This window comes from Triturus cristatus, chromosome 7 (genome assembly GCF_964204655.1).
Source record: "Triturus cristatus chromosome 7, aTriCri1.1, whole genome shotgun sequence".
Classification (NCBI taxonomy): Eukaryota; Metazoa; Chordata; class Amphibia; order Caudata; family Salamandridae; genus Triturus; species Triturus cristatus.
Window position 1 is genome coordinate 36858667 of NC_140590.1, and position 20797 is coordinate 36879463.

At 45.7% G+C, this 20797-nt stretch overlaps 2 protein-coding genes across 2 annotated transcripts in view; both read left to right on the top strand.

Moving 5' to 3' along the window:
* The first annotated feature begins 260 nt into the window (after nt 1-260).
* LOC146808749 (cell adhesion molecule CEACAM21-like) lies at nt 261-7833 on the top strand. The gene is made up of 3 exons (XM_085614787.1): nt 261-291; nt 7186-7536; nt 7730-7833. The coding sequence occupies exons 1-3, from the start codon at nt 261-263 to the stop codon at nt 7831-7833; spliced, it is 486 nt and encodes a 161-aa protein (XP_085470913.1).
* LOC146808750 (cell adhesion molecule CEACAM1-like) overlaps nt 7407-20797 on the top strand; it is a 155200-nt gene continuing 141809 nt past the window's right edge. Inside the window, exon 1 of the mRNA XM_085615561.1 lies at nt 7407-7536. The gene's annotated coding sequence lies outside the window, so the exon portion shown is untranslated. The remainder of the gene's footprint in view (nt 7537-20797) is intronic.

The window sequence follows — 20797 nt, forward strand, 5'->3', positions numbered from 1 at the left end:
ATCAACACTTGTTCTTCCGATCTGGGATCAGGAATCACATGTATATCGTGTTGCTGCACACTGCCCAGAATGGCTAGCCCATCATTCGACACATACACTTTACCCATTGCACTTCTCCTTTTAAATTCAAAACTAGCCTCCACACAGCCCTTGATGAAAATGGCTTTGCCACTATTGTCCTTGGGAGAAATGTCACTTTTACTGAGCTACGTATTCAGCCAATGCGCTCATTGAAAATTCTCTAAGGTAGAATAGTAAACATGGAACCCAAATCCACCATCAACCCCACGGGTACACCATTGACCATGAAAATTGCCTTAGGCCTTTGCATTCTGCCTTTGCATTTATCCTCCACACAAAGTTCAATGTCTGGTGCAAAAGATCCTTCCTCAACCTTCGGGCCGAGTTTGTGCTATATAAATCTGACATTAAAAAAGTGACTCTACCTTTAGGAAGATCTTTGCTAATTCTACTCAGATGTCCTTTTTTACCACACTTTCTGCAAACTTTGGGGCATATCAGCAACAACCGGCGATAATTATCGCTAAGCGCACTTAGCGCTAGGATAATTATCGCCGGCTAACGTGGATTTTTATCGCTGAGGTAGCGTGGTATTATCAACGCTTATCTCAAAAGCGATAAAAATCGTAGCGCTAACTGCCTAACGTGAGATTATAGCTGGAAACCCAGCGATAATCTCACGAAATGTGGCGTTAGCTTGTTGATAGGGCCTCACAAACTTAGCCATGATATCCACCTTCCATAGGATATCATGGCAAAAGTCAGTCCTGAAGCAGGTGTAAGGAAAGTACCGATGACAGGGGTTATCGCTACTTTTCTTGCCGTTATGCTTCATAGTGTGGGGCTTGATGATAGGAGAAATGTCGCTTAGCGACATTTCTCCTGTCATGTCAGATCAGGAACGCCCACTTTGCATCTCATTAGAGATGCAAAGCTGGGGGTTAAGAATACATGCGCTAATGCAAGGTTTCACGCATTAGCGTGACCTTGCTAATTAGGCGATAATATTATCGCCGCTTTTCGGCCGACAACGGCCGCAAAAGTGGCGATAATTTTCTATCGCCGCCTATGCCCCTAAGTCCCTTGCATAATATAACCCATAAAATCAGTTACATGACTCATGCTCCCATACCTATAACACCCATTGAATTTCCTTTTGTTTTCACTCAGAGATTTTGCTCTAGATTTGTATGAAACAGGTTTATAATCATTAATCATTCCTTTGCTTTACTCTGTGGTCACTGTCTGTAAGTTTATCCTTCTTACTAACGACGTTTACTGTATCTTCTTTTTTAACCTCTAAGTTCTGCATCTCTCTCATACATGTGTCGGATTCCTCTCATTGTTTCAAGTGTTAGCCCCTCCCCATTGTTTCACAGTGTTAGCCCCTCCCCATTGTTTCAAGTGTCAGCCCCTCCCCATTGTTTCAAGTGTTAGCCCCTCCCCATTGTTTCACAGTGTTAGCCCCTCCCCATTGTTTCAAGTGTCAGCCCCTCCCCATTGTTTCAAGTGTTAGCCCCGCCACATTGTTTCAAGTGTTAGCCCCTCCCCATTGTTTCACAGTGTTAGCCCCTCCCCATTGTTTCAAGTGTCAGCCCCTCCCCATTGTTTCAAGTGTTAGCCCCGCCACATTGTTTCAAGTGTTAGCCCCGCCACATTGTTTCACAGTGTTAGCCCCTCCCCATTGTTTCAAGTGTTAGCCCCGCCACATTGTTTCAAGTGTTAGCCCCGCCACATTGTTTCAAGTGTTAGCCCCGCCACATTGTTTCAAGTGTTAGCCCCGCCACATTGTTTCAAGTGTCAGCCCCTCCCCATTGTTTCAAGTGTCAGCCCCTCCCCATTGTTTCAAGTGTTAGCCCCGCCACATTGTTTCAAGTGTCAGCCCCTCCCCATTGTTTCAAGTGTTAGCCCCGCCACATTGTTTCAAGTGTTAGCCCCTCCCCATTGTTTCAAGTGTCAGCCCCTCCCCATTGTTTCAAGTGTTAGCCCCGCCACATTGTTTCAAGTGTTAGCCCCGCCACATTGTTTCAAGTGTTAGCCCCGCCACATTGTTTCAAGTGTCAGCCCCGCCACATTGTTTCAAGTGTTAGTCCCTCCCCATTGTTTCAAGTGTTAGTCCCTCCCCATTGTTCTCCCCATTGTTTCAAGTGTTAGCCCCGCCACATTGTTTCAAGTGTCAGCCCCTCCCCATTGTTTCAAGTGTTAGCCCCGCCACATTGTTTCAAGTGTCAGCCCCTCCCCATTGTTTCAAGTGTCAGCCCCTCCCCATTGTTTCAAGTGTTAGCCCCGCCACATTGTTTCAAGTGTCAGCCCCTCCCCATTGTTTCAAGTGTTAGCCCCGCCACATTGTTTCAAGTGTTAGTCCCTCCCCATTGTTTCAAGTGTCAGCCCCTCCCCATTGTTTCAAGTGTTAGCCCCGCCACATTGTTTCAAGTGTCAGCCCCTCCCCATTGTTTCAAGTGTCAGCCCCTCCCCATTGTTTCAAGTGTTAGCCCCTCCCCATTGTTTCACAGTGTTAGCCCCTCCCCATTGTTTCAAGTGTTAGCCCCGCCACATTGTTTCAAGTGTCAGCCCCTCCCCATTGTTTCAAGTGTCAGCCCCTCCCCATTGTTTCAAGTGTTAGCCCCGCCACATTGTTTCAAGTGTCAGCCCCTCCCCATTGTTTCAAGTGTCAGCCCCTCCCCATTGTTTCAAGTGTTAGCCCCGCCACATTGTTTCAAGTGTCAGCCCCTCCCCATTGTTTCAAGTGACAGCCCCTCCCCATTGTTTCAAGTGTTAGCCCCGCCACATTGTTTCACAGTGTTAGCCCCTCCCCATTGTTTCAAGTGTCAGCCCCTCCCCATTGTTTCAAGTGTTAGCCCCGCCACATTGTTTCAAGTGTCAGCCCCGCCACATTGTTTCAAGTGTTAGCCCCTCCCCATTGTTTCAAGTGTTAGCCCCTCCCCATTGTTTCAAGTGTTAGCCCCGCCACATTGTTTCAAGTGTCAGCCCCTCCCCATTGTTTCAAGTGTTAGCCCCTCCCCATTGTTTCAAGTGTTAGCCCCGCCACATTGTTTCAAGTGTCAGCCCCTCCCCATTGTTTCAAGTGTTAGCCCCTCCCCATTGTTTCAAGTGTTAGCCCCGCCACATTGTTTCAAGTGTTAGTCCCTCCCCATTGTTTCAAGTGTCAGCCCCTCCCCATTGTTTCAAGTGTCAGCCCCTCCCCATTGTTTCAAGTGTCAGCCCCTCCCCATTGTTTCAAGTGTTAGCCCCTCCCCATTGTTTCACAGTGTTAGCCCCTCCCCATTGTTTCAAGTGTTAGCCCCGCCACATTGTTTCAAGTGTCAGCCCCTCCCCATTGTTTCAAGTGTCAGCCCCTCCCCATTGTTTCAAGTGTTAGCCCCGCCACATTGTTTCAAGTGTCAGCCCCTCCCCATTGTTTCAAGTGTCAGCCCCTCCCCATTGTTTCAAGTGTCAGCCCCTCCCCATTGTTTCAAGTGTCAGCCCCTCCCCATTGTTTCAAGTGTTAGCCCCTCCCCATTGTTTCACAGTGTTAGCCCCTCCCCATTGTTTCAAGTGTCAGCCCCTCCCCATTGTTTCAAGTGTTAGCCCCTCCCCATTGTTTCAAGTGTCAGCCCCTCCCCATTGTTTCAAGTGTTAGCCCCGCCACATTGTTTCAAGTGTCAGCCCCTCCCCATTGTTTCAAGTGTCAGCCCCTCCCCATTGTTTCAAGTGTCAGCCCCGCCACATTGTTTCAAGTGTCAGCCCCTCCCCATTGTTTCAAGTGTTAGCCCCGCCACATTGTTTCAAGTGTTAGCCCCGCCACATTGTTTCAAGTGATAGCCCCGCCACATTGTTTCAAGTGTTAGCCCCTCCCCATTGTTTCAAGTGTCAGCCCCGCCACATTGTTTCAAGTGTTAGCCCCTCCCCATTGTTTCAAGTGTCAGCCCCTCCCCATTGTTTCAAGTGTCAGCCCCTCCCCATTGTTTCACAGTGTTAGCCCCTCCCCATTGTTTCAAGTGTCAGCCCCTCCCCATTGTTTCAAGTGTCAGCCCCTCCCCATTGTTTCAAGTGTCAGCCCCGCCACATTGTTTCAAGTGTCAGCCCCGCCACATTGTTTCAAGTGTCAGCCCCTCCCCATTGTTTCACAGTGTTAGCCCCTCCCCATTGTTTCAAGTGTCAGCCCCTCCCCATTGTTTCAAGTGTCAGCCCCTCCCCATTGTTTCAAGTGTCAGCCCCGCCACATTGTTTCAAGTGTCAGCCCCGCCACATTGTTTCAAGTGTCAGCCCCGCCACATTGTTTCAAGTGTCAGCCCCTCCCCATTGTTTCAAGTGTTAGCCCCTCCCCATTGTTTCAAGTGTCAGCCCCTCCCCATTGTTTCAAGTGTCAGCCCCTCCCCATTGTTTCAAGTGTCAGCCCCGCCACATTGTTTCAAGTGTCAGCCCCGCCACATTGTTTCAAGTGTCAGCCCCTCCCCATTGTTTCACAGTGTTAGCCCCTCCCCATTGTTTCAAGTGTCAGCCCCTCCCCATTGTTTCAAGTGTCAGCCCCTCCCCATTGTTTCAAGTGTCAGCCCCGCCACATTGTTTCAAGTGTCAGCCCCGCCACATTGTTTCAAGTGTTAGCCCCGCCACATTGTTTCAAGTGATAGCCCCGCCACATTGTTTCAAGTGTTAGCCCCTCCCCATTGTTTCAAGTGTTAGCCCCGCCACATTGTTTCAAGTGTCAGCCCCGCCACATTGTTTCAAGTGTTAGCCCCTCCCCATTGTTTCAAGTGTTAGCCCCTCCCCATTGTTTCAAGTGTTAGCCCCGCCACATTGTTTCAAGTGTCAGCCCCTCCCCATTGTTTCAAGTGTTAGCCCCTCCCCATTGTTTCAAGTGTTAGCCCCGCCACATTGTTTCAAGTGTCAGCCCCTCCCCATTGTTTCAAGTGTTAGCCCCTCCCCATTGTTTCAAGTGTTAGCCCCGCCACATTGTTTCAAGTGTTAGTCCCTCCCCATTGTTTCAAGTGTCAGCCCCTCCCCATTGTTTCAAGTGTCAGCCGCTCCCCATTGTTTCAAGTGTCAGCCCCTCCCCATTGTTTCAAGTGTTAGCCCCTCCCCATTGTTTCACAGTGTTAGCCCCTCCCCATTGTTTCAAGTGTTAGCCCCGCCACATTGTTTCAAGTGTCAGCCCCTCCCCATTGTTTCAAGTGTCAGCCCCTCCCCATTGTTTCAAGTGTTAGCCCCGCCACATTGTTTCAAGTGTCAGCCCCTCCCCATTGTTTCAAGTGTCAGCCCCTCCCCATTGTTTCAAGTGTCAGCCCCTCCCCATTGTTTCAAGTGTCAGCCCCTCCCCATTGTTTCAAGTGTTAGCCCCTCCCCATTGTTTCACAGTGTTAGCCCCTCCCCATTGTTTCAAGTGTCAGCCCCTCCCCATTGTTTCAAGTGTTAGCCCCTCCCCATTGTTTCAAGTGTCAGCCCCTCCCCATTGTTTCTAGTGTTAGCCCCGCCACATTGTTTCAAGTGTCAGCCCCTCCCCATTGTTTCAAGTGTCAGCCCCTCCCCATTGTTTCAAGTGTCAGCCCCGCCACATTGTTTCAAGTGTCAGCCCCTCCCCATTGTTTCAAGTGTTAGCCCCGCCACATTGTTTCAAGTGTTAGCCCCGCCACATTGTTTCAAGTGATAGCCCCGCCACATTGTTTCAAGTGTTAGCCCCTCCCCATTGTTTCAAGTGTCAGCCCCGCCACATTGTTTCAAGTGTTAGCCCCTCCCCATTGTTTCAAGTGTCAGCCCCTCCCCATTGTTTCAAGTGTCAGCCCCTCCCCATTGTTTCACAGTGTTAGCCCCTCCCCATTGTTTCAAGTGTCAGCCCCTCCCCATTGTTTCAAGTGTCAGCCCCTCCCCATTGTTTCAAGTGTCAGCCCCGCCACATTGTTTCAAGTGTCAGCCCCGCCACATTGTTTCAAGTGTCAGCCCCTCCCCATTGTTTCACAGTGTTAGCCCCTCCCCATTGTTTCAAGTGTCAGCCCCTCCCCATTGTTTCAAGTGTCAGCCCCTCCCCATTGTTTCAAGTGTCAGCCCCGCCACATTGTTTCAAGTGTCAGCCCCGCCACATTGTTTCAAGTGTCAGCCCCGCCACATTGTTTCAAGTGTCAGCCCCTCCCCATTGTTTCAAGTGTTAGCCCCTCCCCATTGTTTCAAGTGTCAGCCCCTCCCCATTGTTTCAAGTGTCAGCCCCTCCCCATTGTTTCAAGTGTCAGCCCCGCCACATTGTTTCAAGTGTCAGCCCCGCCACATTGTTTCAAGTGTCAGCCCCTCCCCATTGTTTCACAGTGTTAGCCCCTCCCCATTGTTTCAAGTGTCAGCCCCTCCCCATTGTTTCAAGTGTCAGCCCCTCCCCATTGTTTCAAGTGTCAGCCCCGCCACATTGTTTCAAGTGTCAGCCCCGCCACATTGTTTCAAGTGTTAGCCCCGCCACATTGTTTCAAGTGATAGCCCCGCCACATTGTTTCAAGTGTTAGCCCCTCCCCATTGTTTCAAGTGTCAGCCCCGCCACATTGTTTCAAGTGTTAGCCCCTCCCCATTGTTTCAAGTGTCAGCCCCTCCCCATTGTTTCAAGTGTTAGCCCCTCCCCATTGTTTCAAGTGTCAGCCCCGCCACATTGTTTCAAGTGTTAGCCCCGCCACATTGTTTCACAGTGTTAGCCCCGCCACATTGTTTCAAGTGTCAGCCCCTCCCCATTGTTTCAAGTGTTAGCCCCTCCCCATTGTTTCAAGTGTCAGCCCCGCCACATTGTTTCAAGTGTTAGCCCCGCCACATTGTTTCACAGTGTTAGCCCCTCCCCATTGTTTCAAGTGTTAGCCCCGCCACATTGTTTCACAGTGCTAGCCCTGTCCCGTTGTTTCAAGTGATAGCCCCGCTTCCAATGGTTGGCTTGTGAGCCCCTCCCAAGTTAGGTGTAGTTGCCCCTGACTGAAGGTGCGCTGACCCCGCCCCGGCCTCTCCTGCACTGCGGCTCATGTTCATAATCTAAGTGCAGTTAACTTGAGTCAGAAAAATACATCTCATCTCACAAACACAGAAGGCATGTTAAGATAATAGGCCTCCCACTGAAGTGCGTGGAAATATCTGTTTTAACCGAAGATGTCCATGTTCCGTTCTCTCATCTCGCTGTGTTATTTCTTCTTCTCTCCTCCCTTGCAGCCTGCCTCGGTGTCTGGACCCAGGGGACGGCGGGGCAGTGGCCCGGGGTAGATGTGGTCACTGCCAGAGTGGGAGAGACGGTCAGTCTGTCAGCCCCAGTCACTGCGGATATACTTGTCTTCTCCTGGTACAGAGGGGCAGCTGCGGAGTATGAACAACTGATCTTCAGTTACGTTGTGGTTACTTCCAAGCAGACCAACGGCCCGGAGCACACGGGGCGGGAGACGTCCCTCCCGGACGGGTCCCTGCGGATCAGAGACCTGACGACGGACTACAGCGGAGACTACACGGTGACCGTCACAGACAGTAACGGGAAACCTACAACAGCCACCAGGCGGCTGCGAGTCTACGGTGAGTGAGGGGAACCTGTCAGCAATGGGGGTTTACAAATCAGGAGTGAAGTGTGTAAAGTTCCTTCCCAGGGCCATCACGTTTCTTGTGCCACCGTCACATGTTGAAGGGAGCAGGTATGCCTCAACATCATCCCTTGCCCCTCAATTCCAAAAGGACTGTGCATTATTCACCCTTTGTGCTCTCGTGGCAGCCACCAACCCTACCGGGGGCAAGCGAGTAACTCAGTACTCCCCCCAACATCACTTCCGGCAGATAACAGAAGAACCCACCATGAGGGAACCTGACCACCCATGATAAGAGAGGAGAGGGAGAGCGCCTAGAGGCGAGTGGGCACTGGGTAGGAGCTGCGCCCAGGCACGGGATGGCACTGCCATGAAAGAAGCTGGTTGAACGGCTGCTTCACCCTGGGGCATGAAGGAGGGATATATATCATGCCACCCCTACCTGCACACACATCTTCTTACCCAGGCAACGTCTCAAAGGCAAAGAAGGAGTGAAGAAATACCCAGAAGTGGACAGTAAACTCTCATCTCGGGCTTCATAGCTTGTATTAACAGACCAGGCACTTGTCAGGGGGTTATTTCAATTACCAGCTCGAGGGTATATGGTATCCCTGTAGCATTCATCCATTCACCGTCTGCAGTGAACCGGCGTCAGTCAGACCGCCCTGACCTCTCCTCTCAGAAGTCTAAAAATCACTAAAATGCAGTTTCTTTAATAGTATATTCTAATATAATCCATTATCAAACAAAGCAATATAAAAGAAAAAATAACCAACACATCAAATGCATGCAAAGACTAATTGTATTCCCTTTTTAGGAATATTATTTAAAAAAACTAAGAAGTTTATTTACAGCCTCAATATATATTATTAAGAATTTCAACCACTTGATGATTATGAGGATATATTATGTTTGTAGGTTCTCCAAAAGCCCAAAGTCTTCAGAGCCAATAACTGAGCTGCCCCTTAGCATGGCCTTTGATTGTACATGGACTATAGAGCATTTCATACGGTGAAATATAAAGAGTGATAAATGGGTATGAAGGAAACCTATGTATTTCTGAAATGCACACCAGATACCGAGTTGAGGGGCACTGGTTATTTCTTCATCTCTGAATCACTGCAATGTTATTCAGAGTCCAATTTGCAAAATGTCTTCTTTCTTTCACTCTAGCTTACGTTTAGAATGCCCAAATACAGAGAAATTCAATTGGTAATATCAAACGCTCTACTATTATGTATACCCACATGTCTCCTGATAAAAATGGTACAATGCTCCCTAAAGCGTGACCTGGAGACATCTAAGCCTGGGCAAAGCACTACACTACGCTCGCGTAGTTAGCGAAGTTCGCGCTACTTCGCACTATGCGAACTGCACGTAGCACACGCGTAGCGTAGTGTTGCGTAGTGCTGCGGTCATTTTTTGCTTGCTCGCGGTCCTCAACGTCAAGTTGGCGACCGCGAGCAAGCAAAATGACATCCCGGCGAGACTTTTTCCTTGTTCGCGATCAGCAACATCAAGTTGGCGATCGCGAGCATGGAAAATAAACCTCCCGGCGAGATTCCCAACGCGAGGAGGTCAGGTTTCTCATTGCGAGGGGTCGCGTATGCTCGCGACCGCTCGCGATGAGAAACTACCAGTTCGCGTTGAGAAAGCTGCAGCTCGAGTAAACATCTACTCGAGCAGCAGAAAACTACAGCTCGCACTGTGCAAGATGCCATTTTCAATGATTGCACAGTGCCGGTTGCTTGTCCGCACTGTGCAATCATTGAAAACGACATCTGGCACAGTGCGAACAAGGTACTACGCAGTTCGCAAAGTGCTACGCGTAGCTCGCGTAGTGCGAACTGCGCTTTGCGTAGCTTCACGAAGTGCTACTTCGCGAACTACGCCCAGGGTTAGAGACATCATATGTTACCCAGCAGAAGTCCTGCTTCTGTGTGTGAGTACCTGCAGAATCAATGCTTATTCACCACCCAGGAAAATGTACCAGACCCAAATAATTAGGAAACCTAGACATGTCAGGTTGTCCATGAGGGTGTTACTTGTGTGGTTCTACGAGCTTGTCCTGCAGGTAAAATCCAGGTCACCGGATGACCCGTGCCCTCCCAGAATTCTTCTACTGGCTCCTGATCAGGTTGCATCCTTTCCTCAAATTTTAAGTACTGGTACCTTTCCTCCTTCTTGGAAGGAGGCAGTAGTCACCTCTCTTAAGAAGAAACCCAATGGAGACCCGGAAGACCTTAACAACTTGCATCCCATTTCTTTACTGCCTGCGCCTGCGAAAAATACAATAATCGGGTAATCATGGACTTCCTGATTACTCAAGATCTTTTGCTCTGCTGTTGGCTACTGATGCTATAGGTGGCCAGGTGGACCAGGAAGGATCTGCTATACTGGTATTGTTGGATACCTCATCAGCATTTGATACGGTGTACCCAACCTGCCTGGTACATAGATTGCGTCTGGGGGTGTGAGAGACTGGCATTGCTGGAGTCCTTTGTCGCTAACAGGACTCATACAGAGAGCTGTGGGCATTTAATGGCAGAATCTTACCAGATGCCTTTTGAGGATCCGCAGGGATCTTCACTCAGCCCAACTTTGTTCAATCTGTATGTTGCCCCTTAGGTAAAAAGTATAACATTTTTTGGGATGAATGTATTGTCATATGCGGATGACACCCAAATGATTGTGTCTATTACAGATGACTTAATGTGAGGTAACGGATTGGTTCAAATTCTGCATGACAAAAATTTCTAAAGAATCAAGGAACCCTGAAGGTACGAGGGAAATAGGTTGTACATATTTATTACAAGAACAAAGGTTCATTCCAGGACAAATTAATTAATATACCATAGAATTTACAATGATAGACTTACTCCAAATGGAGACTTAAATCATTTATTGTGTCAAACTCATAGTCGGAGGCATCTCACGTTCTTGCACACCCGACCAGGATTTGCGCCTTGGTTCATTACTTCTCGCTACCGCGGGCACCGCAGATTTCAACGATTGCGTTGAATTCAGTGTTTTTCTTCGAACAGGGCATAACTCCCCAACTCCGTGATTGATCGTGGATCGCCTCTTTCCCCATCCAAAAATTGACCTGGGACTCGTTCATTCACTGTTTCCTTGAGGCATAGTTCTCAGGCATAATTCTTGTGTTCTGATGATGATCCCTTGTCCGATCACCAAAGTCAAAAATCAAGTGGTTATCTTTGCCAGTACCCTCTCTCAGGTCAACACAGTGAGGGCCTGTTTTTTCATCATTAGAGTCTCGATGTATTTAAATATCACTAAAACTAACCTCAACAGACTTCTGATTGCTCAAAAAGCAGCTGCTCGCTTTACTCTGGATGTCCCTAAACGTTTTTCAGTTAGGGAGGGCATTAAATCTCTTCATTGGCTACCCATTAAGAAGCGCATGACCTTTAAAGCTCTGTGTCTGGTTCATAGTGACCTGCACTTGCAGGGCCCACTTGCCTTTAGAACCTCTTTCCAATGGTATATTCCTAACAGACTTCTGTGAACTTCCTCTTTTAGGAAGGTGAATACTCCAAGATTGTGGAAAGCCAGCTCACAAGGAGGAACCTTTTCGGTAGCTGCAGCCAAGCTGTGGAATGCGATACCTCCCGCTATTGCTAGTATCACTTCCCGCACAGTTTTCTGTAAGAAACTAAAAACCTGGCTTTTCCCCGCATGTGATTACTGTGGATGTTTCCCACACGTTACTGCTTCTTTCATTACTGCTAGCGCTTTGACACACTCGGCTACGATGTGCTCTACAAATTCCAACTACAAGTACAAAACGTTACATGGACAGATCAAAATTTTACACTAAAAAAACAACCCTTTTCTGTTATGTTGGTGGATGCAGAATTTGGCTCAGAAGCACCCAGGAAAACCAACCATACCTGCACATTTCTGAGACCTAGATGCCCAGGGGAGTTCAGGGTGGCTCTCACCAGGTTTTTGTTTTATCTAGAAGCCCTTTTCAAACCTCAAACTTTGTCTAAAAATGCATATTTTCCAACATTTATGTGAGGTAAAGTTCTGGAATCTGTGGGTAGCCACACATTTCCTACCACTCAGTGTTCCCCTAAGTCTCCTGATAAAAATAGTATCCTACTTGTGTGGGTAAACCTAGCGCATGCAACAAAAAGGGCCCAAAACGCAATGTGGAAACATCAACATTTGCTGTCAAAAACATGTCCTAATTTGCAATGGGGGTAGCTACGTTATTTGGGCCCACGATCCCCAACCACCCAGGGGAACCTGCCAAGACCAGACATTTCTGAAAATTAGACATCCTCGGGAGTCCAGGGTGGTGTACCTCACGTGAATCTCACAAAGTTTTCCTTCTCACAATGCTCTGCAAACTTCAACTTTTGCTTAAAATTGGGAATTTTCCTTGAAATTCTGTGACTTACACTTAGGAATCAGAACAGATCCACAAAATTCCCAACACCCATGCTTCCCCTCAGCATTTCTCCCTATGAAAATGTAACCACACTTGTGTGGCCGGAACTAGTTCTTGCAACAGGAGAAGTCAAACCAGGGTCAATGAGATTCCTCACTTTGGTGGAGGGAGAGAACAGGCTCGTGCACGGGGATATGTTCCCCTATTCTGGTGTCTAGTGGGGGGAATCGTTTTGGGGCATAGGCCTCCTGCAGCAATTCCCAAGCAGGAATTCACAAGGGAGAGATAGCACTGAAAAGGGGAGATTCTCTCCATACAAATAAGTTCTCGGGGCTGAGATATGCCCCCAATCACAGCTCCAGTGAAAGTGAAATAAGACAATCAGCTCAATTCACTTTTAAGGAAATTATGTCAACATGCTATGTACGCTTATCATCAATGCCTCAGGCTGCTGGGGAAGTTTTCTGTTTACTGTCCAACCAAGCTTTGGCCTGTGGCTGACGGATGCACTACAGTGGGAATGCGAGCGGCAGGCGTTGGTTGGCTCTTACATTTATAAGGTTCATGCTTTAAGTATCCTCCAGGCTAACTAGTATCCCCATGTACCTAACATTTTTTATTGCGGTATGTACTACGGGAACCAATAAATCATAATAGTTTGTGGTGTAAATAATTTAGGTTCCAAGCATTACGCTGTATTTCCTGGCACTGTATCCTCCATTTCAAGCACATGATTTTTCATGAATGCCAAAGAGAAATTAGTCATGTTTACTTACTAAAATGTAGGGGTATCTATACATTTATCAGTGTTGTGTTTTCATATTACTCATGCAGTTATTATAGAATTTAAGCAGTGCCAATTATGATGATATTGGGGTTAATATCACGTGACAACTTTCTGTGAAGATTCTGGGTCAAAGGTAACTTAATGCTACTTCCTGTAGGTCAAAGGATGTGATGTCACTTCTGCTACACTGCCATTTTGGTGAATTTGCATACCAAGCACAGGCTTAGCATTCCATTTCTGTGTGGCATTCAGCTATCATCAAATTAGGCAACGCTTCAATTTAGGGGAGTCACAAACTCTTGGATTAGCTCTAGATAGTGTCCAATATAGCTGAGTTCAGAGCCTCAGAAACAAACAGAATCTGCAGCAGCAGCCAATTTAAGTGGAATATCGCCTTTGAGAACCATTGCTGAAGTCACTTCCACTCTCAATGCGCACGGGTGAGGTTCAAAGGGAAAACGGGCAACCTTTGCTGGTTTCTATGTGTAAATAAAAAAACAGGCTCCACATCATTAGAGCCTATTGCAGTCTTCAGTACAAAACCATGATTATAGAGATCGCCGTTGGCCCCAGATACGCTTACCTCAGAGAAGTGTGTAAAAAGACCCTCAATACTCTATCGGATACTTTTTCCGCATCTAAGATTTGTATAGTTTCAAAAATGCCCAAGGAGTCGAGTCTGCAGAGAAAAACAACAGCCGCATATAACCTCCAGATAGGCCACCTTTAGTAAGTACAGTCTGTGAAAAGTGAAGTAGAATCCATAAGCCACGTTTCTGCAGGCTAACCATTAGGACCTTAGCATCTCAATGACTGTAAATATAACATATAGTTCAACTGTTCCAAAATTACAATTACTGTATGCAGATTTATCCTAATGAGTGCAAACACTTTATGCACTGAACTAGCCTGAGGATTGTTAATTCTTATATGGCTGAGCTATCACCAGAACTGTAAATGCTTTATGCATTGAGCTATTCTAAGACTTATAAAACTTTATGAAATTCTACCTAGAGGATTAAATGCAATACTTGTAGTTAAGTATGCTGCCCTTTATCCAACAGAGGTACCCTGAGAAGTATAAGTGCCTTTTTGCCATCAAGGTAGTCTGAGGATTGTGAAAACCTTCTCAGGTTGAGTTATCCAGATAATTGACAACATCTTAAGCAGTTGAGTCATTCTGTGGGTTATGAACACTTTAAAATGTTCAGTGAGCCTGAGGATTGTAGGAATATTATGCAGTGATGCTATCCTAAGGGTTAAACACTCCATTCAAATGTACCATAAGGATAGTATATACTTTATGGAACTGATCTATCCTAAGAGTTAAGACACTTCATGAAAATTTTCCTTAAGGACTGTAAAGACTTTCTGCATTTGAACTAACCCAAGGCGTATAAACACTTTATTCACTTAAGCAATTCTATTGATTGTTAACACTTTGGCAGTTGAGCTATTTCACGCATTGGAAATACGTTATGTAGAGTGGAACTAGCGTAAAATAACATTTGGATTGTAAACACTTTAAGCAGCTGGGTTGTCATGGCATTTGTAAAGACTTTAAGCGGTTGACCTTTCCTGAGGATTGTGAACTCTTTATGCCAATGAGCTTTCCTGATGACTACAAATAACTTAACAGAATACGTGCATCAAATTATAAACATGAAATCAAAACTAAAGAAAACAATATAATATGAAAAATATGGAAAATTATACCAATAAAGACAAAGAAAAGGAAAAAGGAAAGAGAAAAAGGAGAAAAAAGAGAAAACCCATGTTTAAATATATACAATTCATAGAAAAAGTTTTATTAACAATAATAAATAATTCAATCTTAAAACATATAAGACAAAAGGCACTCAACACAATACACAAACAAAGACCTATAAACAGTGCAATGTGTAAATAGACAAGTGGCTGAGGAAAAAAGTTTGACAAAAATCAGAAGTTCAGGACAAAACTGAAACAACACAAAGCAAACAATACGTCCTCTTCAATTTCTGCCACATATGTGCGTCAACGACGTTTCAACCATAGCGAAACTGAATGGTCATCAGGACAAACGGTACTTACATGAACGTCCATACCAGTTTCAATAAAACATCTATTGTTAAAGTAGACCCAACCAAAGGTGCAACGATCGTATGGGGTCCACCCAGAAATGACCCTGTAGAATGAAGATCAAGAGGAAATGCTGAAATATAATCGCAGGAGCTTATGCATATGGTATTGTCTTCTATGTTTTAAGTTTGAATTATTTCTCATTGTTAATAAAACTTTTTCTATGACTTGTATATATTTAAAAATTGTTTTTTTCTTTTTTCTCCTTTTTCTTTTTTTTCCTTTTCTGTGTCTTCATTGAAAGAATTTTCCATATTGTTCATAATATAATGTTTTCTTTCGGTTTTTTGATTTTTTTGTTTAAAATTTGATGCAAATATTGTGTTAACTTGAACCCTTGTTAGGAGTCTAGTATTGGTTGCCCCTGACTCAGGTTTTTAGGGCTGCCTCTGTTGTTGATAACTACAAATAACTTAAGCAGGTGAGCTAGCAGGAGGATTAGAACTACTCTAACCAAATCTATACTCAGGATTGAAAACAAACACTTTATGCAGTTGAGCTTGCCAAGTTTTTAAACACTATACTCAGCTGAGATATCTTCCGGGTTATAGAAGAGGTTTAATGTATTCAATCTATGCCAAGGCTTATAGACAGATTGTGAGGAAAGTGGTTTATTATGTGGTGTGTTTGTGTAATATGTTCACTAGCTGTACTGGGTCCAGTCACATTTTTTGAAAAACCTTACATCATCCCTGGGCATCTATGGCTCTGAGCAGTCAGGCTTGATCCAAGGAACAATTGTAAAGCATTAAGAAGTACTAAACCAGTTGAGTAAGAAAGAAAACAGTCATGGTATAAATCCAACCCCATTTTATTAAAAATAGGTTGCATTTTATCTTCCAAATGACAGCACATGAACAAAAATCCATCAGAGGCTTATAGAGATATGAATTTATAAATGAACAGTAAACCACTGCTTTCACTTAATGCAATATATCATTGTGATATCTTGCGATCGAACTCGGCAAACTTTGGAATACTTTTATAAAGTTATAAACTACTACACTAGCCTATTTTTAGTGACCAAATCCAGCAGGGAGCAATTCACAAATGTGACAGAGAGGCTTAGTTGGGCTGTTACTTTGCTGCCAAAACCAAAACACACAAAGTACAGAGGGGTGAGAGGAAAAACCCTTTTCGACCTCCCGCTCAATAATTAAATATCACAAAAAGAAGAGGGCTAAAAAAAGGGACTATGTGGAGATGAATAAGTGTGTGGGAATGCACCAATTTTGTAAAACTGCCCTCACACACAGCAAGCTGTGTCATGCTTCATCATAGGGCTGCTAACACACCTCCACGCCAGCCAAGCGTTGGAGGTGGAGCAATAGGGAAGGGAAGACAATACAACACACAATGTGAAGGGGAACCATGGGTGAGCTAATGGTGCAGAACAAGTGATAGAAAGTGATCTAAAAATGGTACCGGGAAGTCCTTATTCCAATTTTAATATTAGGTGCCCAGTAATTATCTACCCTGTTCTCCTGTTCACCATTTACCTAATTACTTAAATGTATAGCTCCTGCCCCTGTTTATTTATCTGGTTTTGCATAATGCTCATGTTTTTTGCACTTTGTATATTTCAAACTTCTGTTGCAATACCTTTCATATGCTTTTATACCCTATGTGCCTTATACTATCCTTATCTTGTGAAGCGCTCTGATACCTCTGGGTCTAGCCAGCGCTATATAAAACCTTCAAAATAAATAAATAAATAACTGTCAAACACACAACCACAACCACACACACAGCCACACACACAACCACACGCACAACCACACAACCACACCCACAACCATACACACAACCACACACAACCACGCAACCACACCCAACCACACACACAACCACACACACAAACACACACACACAACCACACACACAACCACACACAACCACACACAAACACACACAACCACACACACACACACACACAACCACCACATACACAACCACACACACAACCACAACAACACACAAACAACCACACATTCAAACATACACACAACCACACCCACAACCACACACACAACCACACACACAACCACAACCACACACACACACAACCACACACACAACCACAACCACACACACAACCACACACACAACCACACACACAACACACACAACCACACATACAACCACACACACACAACCACACACACACAACCACAACCACACACACAACCACACACACACAACCACACCCACAACCACACAAACACAACCACACACACAACCACACACAACCACACACACAACCACACACAGACACACAACCACACAACCACACACACAACCACACACACACAACCACACACTCAACCACAACCACACATACAACCACACACACAACCTCAACCACACACACAACCACACACACACACAACCACAACCACACACACAACCACACACACACACACAACCGCACACACAACCACACACACACCCACACACATACAACCACACACACAACCACACACAACCACACACACAACCACACACAACCACACAACCACACACACAACCATACACACACAACCCCACACACACAACCACAACCACACACACAACCACGCACACAACCACACACAACCACACATCCACACACACACCCACAATTGCACCCACACCCACAATGGCACCCACAACTGCACCCACACCCACAGCTGCACCCACACCCACAACCGCACCCACAACCACACACACAAAAACACACACACAACCACACACACACAACCACACACACACAACCACACACACACACACAACCACACACACACACAACCACACACACACACACAACCACAACAACCACACACACAACCACACACACAACCACACCAAGCATTGGCATAGCCAATAGGTCTCGCCTTTGGGACCATATAAGTGTTTAGCCACACAACAGTTGATGTGGTTGCACCAAGGATATTGTGCTGCATAACTAAATACTTAGAAGGTCCCAAAAGCGAGAGCTATTGGCTATGCCAATGCTTGTTTTAATTTTGCGGTAGGAAAACACCAGTAAAACCTATTTTTGGATCACCCACATAAAGTGTTAATATAAGTCTAACAGTTTAACAAAGAGAGAACATAAAAGTCGACATACCTGACATGATCTCACCCAAACTAGAGAAGTCATAATTAGGAAACTGTACAGACAGTGAACCGTAGTATTCTTGAATGTCTGCCAGTGCAAGGTATGGACCCCGCGGATAAAGCACTCCATACTAGGCAGGTGAGTGTAGATCATCCTATAGGAGGACATTAATGTATGGTAATTCCATGAGAGGTTTGGCTGTTTCTTGCAAGAGCTCTGTACTTCTTGTATGTTTATGTCTGTTTTTTGAAACCATGAAACAACCCTTTAACACCTCTCACTCACTCTGTAGTGTGTTAGCTGCCGGTGTTGTACCTGCCCTGTAGGTGTGAGAGAATGGTGTGATGTTCCTTCTGCTACTGCCGTCCGTCCTTTACTTATATCTTGTGTTAGCATAGGTTGTGTGGCGGCTGTCCATGTTGTACCTCTGTCTTGTGAGACTTGGTATAAACCTTTCCACTGCACACAAGAAATATCGATTAGAATTGCCAATGCTTGTGCGTGAAAGAGCGAACCCTCACAAACTATGTGAGCAGAGTTTAATTTTGGTTTTACGAGTCAAACAAGCATTATTTAAGACGGAGTAGGCAACTTTCTAAAATGTTAAAACCTAGCTAACAAGTGGATCCATCGCATGTATAACACATGCAGACAATTTTGGCATTTTAGCCAACAGCACGCGACAAGCTGGGATTTCGAGCCCATAATTAAACTATTAAAAGTTACACTGGTAGACCCTCAGTGCGGCATGCTACTGGCTGAAACTAATACATGTTGGCATCCTAAGTCCCAAAGAGCAGAATTGTGAAGCGCAAAATAAAATGTAATTCCTGGCTTTCAGCCGTTCTCTCTTGTAGGCAGTCACAGGTGAGAGAGCCCAGTGTGTGATAGGGCAGGGATGCCTTTCAGATGCAGATGTGAGCATCTCCTCTTGATGGGCAAACATGAACACTACTCGGAAAACCTGCATTCAAAAGGACTTTTAAATAATTATCGCCGCTTTTGCATCCGTTTTCGGACGAAAATCGGCGATAATTTAACGCCCTATTAGCAAGGACACGCTAATGCGTGAATCCATGCTTCTTCGCCCTTTCCCTTAATGCCCAGCTTTGCATCTCTAGTAAGATGCAAAGTGGGCGTTCCTCCCCAGGATAACGGGACAAATGTCGCTAAGCGACATTTCTCCTATTATCAAGCCTCACGCTAAGAAGCATAGCGGCAAGAAAAGTAGCGATAACCTCTGTTATTGCTACTTTCCTTACGCCTGCTGTGGAAATATGGATTTTCCTGATCAGTTATGTCCCCTATCTTGGACCCCAACGGTTCTATATGCATGTTACAAGTACATGTATGTTCCCTCCAGTCCCAGTTTCTAAGACGCAAACATATGTGTGTCTACCGTCGACATGTTCTCTGTCAGATCCGCCATCAATGGGCTGGATATTCGATTCCTAAGCATGAAAAGGCCACCGACTTTATATGGCTAAGTTACTCCATTTTTACAGTTCAGGCAAGTAGGCCCGATTCTGTCCTCAAAGCCTCTCCCTGCTCTCTGTCTCTGACAGCTTCAGCTTGAGCTCGCATCTGTATCCATGAACTTTGTCCTACTCCCTGTGCAGCTAACGGTGCCTGCCTCGGCCAGTTTTCGCCTGTCTGCCAAGAAGCTGTATTTCACCTTCGAATTATCTATTTTGCTCTCCAGCCGATGCATTCCTGTCCAGTGATTCAGGTAAACATTTCCTTTAGCTCACAAGCAAGGGACTCAGCCTTTCCGTCCTCCTGCAAATGATTCATAGCCCTGTTGCCATGGAAAGTTTTCTATCCCTCGCATCTCATATAGACACTTAGACGCTTGTACACGTACACAGTCAGTATAGAATAGATTCTGTCCGAGAGTCTCTTCCTTGTGGATAACATAGTTCTTTAAACATAGGATGTTAGATATGATTTGGGATTAGGTTGACTTGACCCCCAGACTTCTCGTCTCCACATGTAGAGCTAAAATGTCAAGTCCCCTTCACCCCCTAGTTGCACGTCAATTACACGTCATGCTGCCGCGCGCGCATCTATGCCAAGTATTATCTTATAGATCCACCTATGTCTGATAATTCTAACCAATCATGTTTCTTTTATTCCTTATTACGCCTAGTTTCGATTATGTCACTGTTTTGTCACTTTTCTTATCAAATGTTACGCCTTCTACATTCGTTTCATTGTAATGTACTTATTATAAAAATACATGTCGGTTAATAAATTATTGTACTTCACTTCCTGAACCCTCGTGGTGACGGAACCTGAAGGCCGCGACTCGAGTCGGCCATTTTGAATGGAATAAAGCCCATTAGAAAACCTCTTATACCACGGATTCTGCCTCTTGTTATTTTGAGCTATTTACTTTATTTTAAGATTCCGTATGAAATTCAGTCCGGTATTTTTATTTACCACATAATGGCGCCCGAACAGGGACACTTTCTCATCTCACGCGCCGGCGGTGCGTTGCAGGCCCGGTCTCCTGCCACAGCTGGACGGACCATAAACGCGTACCAGCAGGATTTCCTGTAAGCTCCCTCCGGTCAAGCGGGGGCGACTGAGGCTGCGATCAACCCAGACGAGGCGGTGAGAAGTGCGAAGTATCCCGACCAGAGCCTAGCTGAGAGAGCAAGATCCGAGGTATACAGAGGCCCACCAGGTTTTCCGAAATCCCGACGTCCAGAGGGTCCGATGTCCGCAGTTATCGAGTCCTGTCCATTCTCTGAGGCCTTCCGTTTCAAGGAGCTACTCGGTGAGTACCATCGCCGGGGAGGCGTGTTGACGCGCACATAGGTTGT